This window comes from Metopolophium dirhodum, chromosome 2, assembly GCF_019925205.1.
Source record: "Metopolophium dirhodum isolate CAU chromosome 2, ASM1992520v1, whole genome shotgun sequence".
NCBI classification, from domain to species: Eukaryota; Metazoa; Arthropoda; class Insecta; order Hemiptera; family Aphididae; genus Metopolophium; species Metopolophium dirhodum.
In genome coordinates, this window is record NC_083561.1 from 27,759,625 (window position 1) to 27,769,871 (window position 10,247).

Below are 10,247 nucleotides of genomic sequence, written 5' to 3' on the forward strand. Positions count from 1 at the left end.
TATATATTATGTATAATACCTATATTTAAAAGTCCAAAAACCACAATCGGGTGTATCATCATGTATTTATATATAACCATAGGCGCAACTAGGGTTAAAATCCTGGGGGGGAGGGGGGCTAACAAAACTATTTATTTAAAATAACCCATATGAGGCTTACATCTAAATCAATAAGGGATATTTTTAGGGGGGCTAAATCTTAGTCGGGGAGAACTAAGCCCCCTAGCCCACCCCTCTAGTTGCGCCAATGTATATAACAATTATTTATACGTAACTATTGTAACTTCTCGGTTATGTCACATATCATCAATAATTTTAACTTCTCAATAGTAACTTCTATATGATATTACAAATGAAATTCTCATATACAGCTACGGCAAGAAGTTATATATCGGTAACATAATGACATTTTATTCTTATACATATATTTGAAGGTACATATAAGTTACAATGTACCGTCACTTTTGAGAATAAAAACAGACGGCACATAGACAGTAAGTTCTTCTTTATGCACACAGTGCGTATACCTACTCTGTTTTAAATATATTATTATAATAACTATACAGTATACATATATTACAAAATTAATTATTTTTACTTATATACCTACTATTTGTTATTATTATTATTATTTATTTATTGGACCGTTCTTCCGATATATTTATTAATATGGATGGCGGCGGCCGGCGAGATAACCTAATAACCTGAATAGCTACTATATAAAAAGTTCACACGTCCAGGCAGGGAAAAAATAAGCATGCACATGGCTAGAATTTTTTCGTAAGGTGGTGGTGGTTTAATGCTAGTATATTTTTTTTTTGAAGGGCAAACTAAATTTAAACTTTCTGTAGTTCAATTGTTGTTGGTAACTGTTAGGACAAATCACGGGACGAATTTAGCCATGGTGATAATTAGTATTTAGTCAAAGGTCAATAAATGGTGTATATGGTTGACGAATATGAATTTACCGAATATAATCCACCGTCTATATGGATATATTATATACTTAGTATATAGGTTGCTTCCAGGAAGACCTTATAGGTACCGTACGGCTACATGATGGCTGGATATTATATAATAGAAAATCATAGAGATGACTTTACGAGACTATAAAAATAATAAAATGGCTTTCAGTTTTCAAACGATTGGTTTACCAGATGTACAATAATTGATATATTGTAATTAAAACAAACACTTACCATATTATCTGGTATTTGCGCTGTTGTCTTTAGCCCCCCTCCCTCCTCTGAACCGTTCCAGAAATTAAGTTAAAGTATTGAAGTAATATTAAAGTATCTATACAGAAACATAGAGTAATGGCTAGTTTAAGGACGCCACACACTGCAGCGGTGGCGGTAAAATTGTGTCCGTGCTTATTTTGCCGTAACCACTACCTCCACCGTTACCACGGACCTTTAGGAGTATAATATAGTCTCTAAAATGCACATACATTTCACCAACTATTCTATCATTACGATTTTCCTATGATTAATTTCGAAAAAATAATCAATTTTTACATCGTTTCTCCCGCTCTACTTAAACATACACGGGAGCTATGCAAGTATAATAACATATCAATATGTGAAAGTATATCGGCTGCAAACGTTCGTACGAAGTGACGTGTGAGTTATTTAAAAACGATGATCGATCGTCGACACAACAATTAATATAATTAAACTATTTTGTAATATCATAAAAGTCGTATCGATCGTGTATTCCGCTGACCACGCTACTAGGTCAACTGGGCCGTCTTATTATTATAAATTATAGGTCACAGGCGGCGGCGGCGGCGGTAATACCGTTGACTTTGCATCCCGCGAGACCGCGACACCGATGAACGATGCGATATCGCCATTCGGCAAAACATATCCTACAAAGTGCACCGCGGGACTCAGAAATTAGGCCGTAAAGTCGGGCCCCGCCGTCTGTCACCGGAAAACATCGTCGTGGCACCGCCGCTCCGTCCGCAACCCCCGTGGGCCAACGTGGCGGGTCGACACTCGGCGACGTTCGTTGATAAATGATAATAGTTTATAACGATGCACATTGCACAATAATAATAATGTCGTTACACGGATCGTTCACGCTGCTCCGCAGATAAGATAAATTAATTTGCGCTGCCTGTGTGTCATATAACGGCGGAAGTGTTAAAACGATTACTGAATATTTATTGTGGTTTTAGTGGCGTGCCGATTTTTTTTTCATTTTTAACGGTTATTGGTTTAATCTACGTCGGCCTTACGTCATTATCGCGTTAATAACCGATCGGCGGTAGCGCGCGCTGGTACGATATTATTAAGTCACCCAACTACGATTCTACGACGTCATAATTTTTCGCACGACCTCGGCAGTCGACGATTCAGCGCGCCGGTGCCGCCCGACGACGCCGACATCGGCTGTCCGCGGTCCACCCACCATCGGGTCCGGCAGGCGCCAGGCGGCGGTTCAGTTCGCGCAGTCGGCTCAGTCAAGGACCAGCGACCGGCGCACACGGCCGCGACGGGACCGGAATTTTCGTCAGTTGCGCGCGTCACGCCGGCGGTGTCCAACAACATGAAGCAGCAATTGGACGTGGTGTCGGACAACCGCTGTTTCGGCGGACAGCAAAAGGTCTACGAACACGACAGGTCGGTGGCAACGCTCTGCGTCGTATTATTACTATCAATGTACTGCACACTATTAGTATATTTTGTCTTGCGCCTGTGCTGCAGTAGTATCATTATTTTAAATTATAATAGGTAGGTAGGTAATAATAGGCACCAACCTAGGTATGTGGTCGACGGAATATTTTGTTTTTGGCACGTATCGCGTATCTCTGACATTTCCCATTGGCGAATGGATCGGATGACGGAAAAACTCTTCGCCGTTTATTGTACATTCATTTTGTAATAAATTAGGATCCATCCAACGTAGGAAACGACAATAATATTAATGTGTTGATATTTTCTTATCAAAGTGACATTACGATAATATACGAACACCTATTATCCTCATCAAGATTACAGAACGTCGGTTCCTATTATCACTTTCACTCTCGCTTTTTTTTTTATCTCTTCACGCTTTCCCTCTCTATCACCCTTCCTTCTTTATCTATGCTATGCGGATTAGTGGATTTAATGAAAATTCTATCATTGTAATGGTCTGATGGTCTCTAATGATACAGGCTGCATAAAAATTTAAAAAAATGTATAATTTAATGTTTATAAATTGTTTATACAACCCGGCGTAATAATATCATTTTGTTTATTATTCTATAATTAAATATTATATACTCTTAACATATTATTAAAAGTACCTAGGTACTTATACGTATTATGTTAAGGGGATTTGATACCGTGATTTTCTGTTTTTGTCTAGCACACTCGCGACATAGTATTTTAGACGTGTTTTTTGCCAAACATTCCAATTGATCTATCGAAGCGATAAGAATTCTGAAAACAGACTTGAATTTGTCGTCAAGTCTAATTGAAATTAACTTTCCCACATTTTTGAAATTGTCCCCCAAATTCCAGAAAACGTCATATTAAAAAAGAGTATTTAAACATTTTTGTATTTCAATTTTTGGAGAAGCTAAAATCAAAAAATCAAAATTGTGGGAAAGTTGATTTCAAGTAGACTTGACGACGAATTCAAATCTGTTTTCAGAATTTTTATCACTTCATTAGATCAATTGATATGTTTGGCAAAGAATCCGTCTAAAATCCTATGTCGCGCGTGTGTTAGACAAAAACAGAAAATCACGGTATGGAATCCCCTTAACAAAATCGATGTAAATACCCAGCGGAATAATTAGAAAAACATTGTTAGATAAGTCTTTATGCGGGGCCCCACACGAACATGTTTTTATGGGTCCATAAAATTCCGTTAAAACAAATTTAAATAAAAAATAAAATATATACATATATAAACTCTGTTTATGATCGTTGATTTGTGTTTTTAACGTACCTAATAACGTAAAATAGCATAGCCGTGGCGAAAATTATATACTTAGGCTGTCCCAGTCGAAATTATCTGTCTTTGTCCAACACATGCGCAATATATATTTTTGACGTGTTCTATTGACAACGTATTGATTAATCAATTCACATCTAGTGAAAACTTTAAAAAAAATTCAAAATTTTTGAAAATTTAATTAATCATTATAAAAAAACCAAAGATAAATTCCAAAAAGTGGTACGTAGATTCCATTGTAGAATTTATGCTGAATTCAAAGTTGTTTTCAGGTATTTTATCGCTTCACTAGATTGGTACGTTGTCAATAGAACACGTCTATAATCCTATGATGAGCGTGTGTTAGACAAAGACAGAAAATTCCGACTGGAACCGTCTTAATATTGTCTCTCAATCACAAATTAACATTTATAACATCTAACTACTATGGTTGGTTATTACCATTTACCACTGACCACGGACTAAGACAGAATGGATTGATCTCTGGAAAGTGGAAAGTGGAAAAAAGAGTCTTATCGTAAGGCCGTTGTATGGCATAGATAATGATTACCTATCCATATCTTTATTATCCGTGTTCGAGGCCACGTGAGAGGCACGATTTCATCGTATATGAGAGGTGTACTGAATCACAACTGAATGCACGTCAGAATATTGTAGTTTAAACATCTGTAATCGAAGGGGAAAATGTGGCACGCATTTCCGCTCTATTTATGCCTATATATACGAGATGGCGTTCGTAGTTCGTACCTTTAGCATCCCGCTTAGATCTTATAATATTGATTGAATACAAAATACTTACAGCTTTTTGTAATAAATAAATAACCGAGTTTCATACATTTAACATTTTTTGTCTGACTTGGTAATAATATTGGTCGTAGCTGCCTATAATTAAGCCAAATGAAACGTAATTTGTCATTCATTAACTAATGTGTTAAGTTCTAGTGATTTCTCTTAAAATAAAACAATGACTTAATTGATGTGGATGACTCAATATTGAGTTGCATATTTACATACTTGCATAATGTATATGACTTTACAATTCCACATTCGTTGGTAAAATAGAAAACATCATATACCTAAACCTAATGATAGAAAGTATACATTTTTGGCTGATTATATCAGCTATAACTATACGTAAGAAAATATTAAAAAATAAAAAGTATTATGTCTCTATTTATTTGTAAAATTTAATAAATTCACTTAAACGTTACCTATATATATAATATGTACACAGTGAATGTAATATATATTATAGGTAATTTATCTTATAATTTAAGTAACTATTTTTAACAATGTGTAAATCTATTTTTGAAAAGTTACCTACTACCGAGTGTATTGTTATAACAATATATTAAGACGTCCTGGATGGATAATGAGTAATGACATTTATATAGTTTTAGAAAAAAAGCGCACGGTTCTTGCACTTTTAGATTTTAAGAGGAACACTGACATCTAACCAGTATTCAAAGTGTCAATCAAAAAATGAACATATTCGTTTGTTTGTTCATTGTAATTACATATTTAGGATCTTTTATATTATCAGCCACCAATATTAATTTCATTACCTATTCATACAATAGTGCTGAACAATGATGAGGAAATATGTCCAAAATCTGATGATAAACCGAGTTTATTATCATCAACTGATCGTGAATTGCTTATATTATTGATGAATAATATAGTGGTATACGTATAGCCACGCATGATATAATAAATTATTACCTACTATACCAGTATACCCTCGCCTATACCTACACCGTATACGTAGGTATAACTGATTTAGTTAGATTATTTACAATTCTAGTTGCATTTCTTCGAGAAATATTAATTAATTGTTGGGCTAGGTATAGCGGAAGTAAATTTATATTATCGTCATTATAATTATTAGTTGTTAGTTATTACACAGATAAATGATAATTGGCGAAACTATTTATAACACTTCTAAAAGTGTCTGTGCACACTGCTAATTACTATATTATGTTATAAATATTTTTATAAATTTCAAATAATTTGCTAACAAATAAAAATGTAAGAATACTATTTTGTATATAATAATTTATAATTTACCAAGTATTATAAATAGTGATGGTACAATTAGACACAATTTTGATTATTTTAAAACCTTAATTTTCTATTACTTATACAATATTATAATTTTTACTCGCGTTACAATTTATTTAATCTATTTTTCAATTTATTCCACATCGTGTTTTTAATTGGCTTCTTTTTTAATAATACTTTTTACCTTTTTTTTTGTCAGTAACGATAAATATTTTAGATTCTGAGTGGATCGATTCAAAAGCAAAAAGTTTCTAGTAGTATTCTTGATCTTCTATTGGCTTATTATACTAATCTATGTCTCTATTGGAGTTTTTGACGCCATCACAAATTCGCGCCACTTTTCCCTATCCTGAATTATGTTTCTCCACTCAACTCTTATTATTTCCAAATCATTCTCGACCACATCCAACCACCTTTTTCTTAGTCGTCCTCGTGGCCTCTTTCCTGATAGTTTTGAGGACATTACTGCTTTGACTGTGCTATTTTCGTTGCCAAGCATTATACTCCCACGCCTGGAATCCTCTGACCAAGATAATATCTACTTATTTAATTAACTAAAATGTGCTCTTATTATTTTTAGTGCCGTGTTAAATTTCCGTATGAAATTTGCTGTGTATGTACCAGACAATTTGGAAGGCCCTGCTCCAGTCTTATATATTTTGGGGGGCATGTCATGTTCTGAACAAACTTTTATACAGAAGTCAGGGTTTCAACGATGGGCAGCACATTATGGAATAATCGTAGTGTCACCAGATGTCTGCCCTAGTAAGAATATCTAACTTATTGACTATTGCAATAATGTAATAATAAAGAAACTGTTATCACAAATATTGACTTGTGTTTTCAGGGGTTACTTTTGGTGTTGAAAAGAATGAAATTGAAGCTAAAGGCTTGTCATTTTATGTAAATGCTGTGAAAAAACCGTGGAACAGGAATTATCAAATGTATTCATATGTGAATGAAGAGCTACCTAGTATTATTCAGGAGAACTTTAATGTCAACAAAGACAGACAGTCAATCATGGGTCACAGGTATATTTATAAATATAAATATATTTTTTATGTCAATCATTGTTAAAAAAAAAAAAAATACTTTAAAGTATGTTTTTAGTTTTAAATGTATGCCAATACATTTATATACTTCCCATATTGTAAGTGGAGAGGTTTGATCCCCTATAAACCCCACTTGTATAGAACTCTAATGTCTATGCATTATGTACTATATTAAAAAGGGAAATTAGATGCATAATAATATATTATTGCTAATCATGTAGGTACCTAATTTAAGAAAAATAAAGATCAATTAAGTTTAAACACTAATTATTTGGTTATTTATAAATTTATAATATATAAGTGTAGGTATCTACTACCTACCTATTTATCAGTTATCACTGTTATCAGTATTAGTACCTATTATATTTTCATTATTAAGATTCATATTTTATTAAATGATGTTTATGTATTAAAATGTAATAAATAATAATATTTTAGTATGGGAGGTCATGGTGCATTAATAAGCGCACTTAAAAATCCTGGCAAGTTTCGTTCAGTCTCGGCTTTAGCTCCGGTTTGCAATCCATCTAAAACACCCGATATACAATTTATATTTAAGTGTTATTTTGGAGATGATACAAAAACTATGGAGGAATGGGATGCTACCTGCTTAGTAGCTGATTATAAAGGACCAGAGTTGAATGTCCTCATACATAAAGTAAAGTTAAATAAAATATTATATTAAAAATGTTTTAATTAATTTTTTTAAGCAATTTAAAAGCATATAGTTTTAAATACCTATAATACATCTTGAATACATTTGTGTTTTTTTTTTTGTAGGGGAATAATGATAAATACACCGAACAATTAAAATTGGAAAATTTTGTAAGCGCTTGTGAAAAGGCAGGGATTGAAATTTCTGTAAATATAGAAGAAGGATACGATCACGGATTTTATTTCATATCAACTTTTATAGAACAACATTTTCATCACCATTCTAAATTTTTGTGTGGCTCTTAATAATTTGTTGAATTTGATGTATTTTTAAGTAGTATTATACTCGTATAATGAGTGGTGTGTCAAGACTTATATGTTACCTAAATAACTTTACCAAAACTTAATTTTAATTTGCATAATTAGAAAATATATGGATATATGGATTATAATTTATAATATTATATATATAAATAAAATTTATATATATATATATATATATATATATATATATATAATTGTAATTTTATTCAATTTGGATGCTACCAAACTAATAGTCATACCACTAAGAATTCTTTCAAACGGTTTTACGATGTGTTTCTTGCCATTCATTTATCCTCATGTCACAATATAATTTAAAGAATCTTCAGAATACTGAAAAATTACCTTTTTAAAGAACTTTCAATCCTAAAAGTTTTAACCGAAGAAAATAATGATAAAATGATATCATTATACAATTAATAAATTTAGATTTTTGCTATAAATCATTTGCAAGAAATAACAATAAATTACTGTGTTTGCCATTTTGTTTAATTACTTACAGTTTAAAATGGTGTAATCCATTAATAAATAAAAAGAAAAGAAATCATTAAAATAATTAATGTTATAAGTTTCACTACTTCTTTAAGTATGATTCATTAAATGTACATTTCTCTTAAATTATACTTTTATCTCATACTATTCTTCTATAGCAATCTAGAAAAGTTAAATACCACTGTTAATTTATCTTATTACTGAATCAAACAGACGGATTTTTATTAGGGATACCAAACTTCTAATTGAATGAACATAAAAATATGTACTTATGTGCTACTTTTAATAATAATAGGAAATTACTGGTGTCATTAGGTACTTTCATAAACTCTGTGGGTTGTCCTGTCAAATTGTTTTTATAAGTTATATTTTATGATATTCTACTTATTTCTGGAATTTGTACAGTTTATTGAAACATAACAGATATTAATAGATTATAGTGTTGCAAAATTAATTTCTTGGAATCATACCCAAGTATTAATGTACAATATTATAATATTCATTATTCAATAATTCAATATAATATAATATAATAGTTCAATATTTTTTCCCCTGCTCTTTTGAAAACTACTGGCCATTTTAAGTATTGACGCCTTCAACGCACCAACTAAATTCCCTTTCCCATCGAACAAGATACTGAAGTTGAAAATCGAAGCATTATTTTGACTACTTATCGTGTACACAGACACAAATAAAAAATAAAAAACTCATCATTGTTAAATCAATACATTCATCAATATCACTCCGTTCAGAATCTAAAAAAAAAAACGCAAATCAGGTTTTTGACAAAATGTTATTTTTGTATTTATGTTGTAGGTAATTCAGATAAGAATACCAAACTATAGACTTGAGATTTTCAACAATTAATATAATTTATTATATTAGTTACTAATAATTAGTATGGCCGTGGTCGGGAATATCATTAGACACTATATATTTTAGACACATGTAATGAAGGTAATCAAATAGCCACTTTCTGATTTTGGTAATTAATAATTTAATGTAGCATACAAATACTGCTATAGTTACTATATAATATATATTAATAAATAAATAGATCCTCATTAAGTCATATAGTATACATGTAGGTTAGTTATTAATTTGATTTTATGCACATTTTAGCTAGAATATTTTATTATATAATATATTAGTTACTAATAATTAGTATGGCCGTGGTCGGGAAAATATCATTAGACACTATATATTTTAGACACATGTGTATTGTGTTTTATTGCAATGAATCAAAAATATTAAATATTATAAATATTGTATTTATCATGGAAAATACCTGTGTGTGTACCAACGTTTATTTATTGGTATTTCAATAAGTTAATTTTAACGTATGGTATTCATATTGCAAATCATTTATTGCCTTATGATTAACTTTATTCAACTGCCTAGAAGTTGACATCTCTTCTCTACATCGTGCCTTACACCATGGACTAAGATTCTACATTTCGTCGGCTACCCAGCAAAACCTCGTAAGTCACTTTTATCAAATTGATCAGGAGAAGCGAAAAACTGTGACACGTATTAATATTTGACAATTATAAACTATTATAACTTTTAACTCCTTTTATGATTACTCCACATTGGTGAAAGACAAAAAAATCAACATTTTAATATAATTGTGTAAATAATTTGACTTACAAGTTTTTGATTTTTAAAAAACTCGACTTACGAGTTTTTGTAATTTATTAAATGTACTTAAGAGGT

General features: G+C 31.5%; 1 protein-coding gene across 1 annotated transcript; it reads left to right on the forward strand.

The window, feature by feature from the left end:
* Positions 1-2,243: 2,243 nt before the first annotated feature.
* Positions 2,244-8,179, forward strand: LOC132938041 (S-formylglutathione hydrolase-like). Its single transcript, XM_061004709.1, has 5 exons — positions 2,244-2,627; positions 6,593-6,777; positions 6,860-7,043; positions 7,503-7,722; positions 7,845-8,179. Exons 1-5 carry the CDS (start codon positions 2,554-2,556, stop codon positions 8,022-8,024), a joined length of 843 nt encoding a protein of 280 aa, XP_060860692.1. The 5' UTR covers positions 2,244-2,553; the 3' UTR covers positions 8,025-8,179.
* Positions 8,180-10,247: the final 2,068 nt, after the last annotated feature.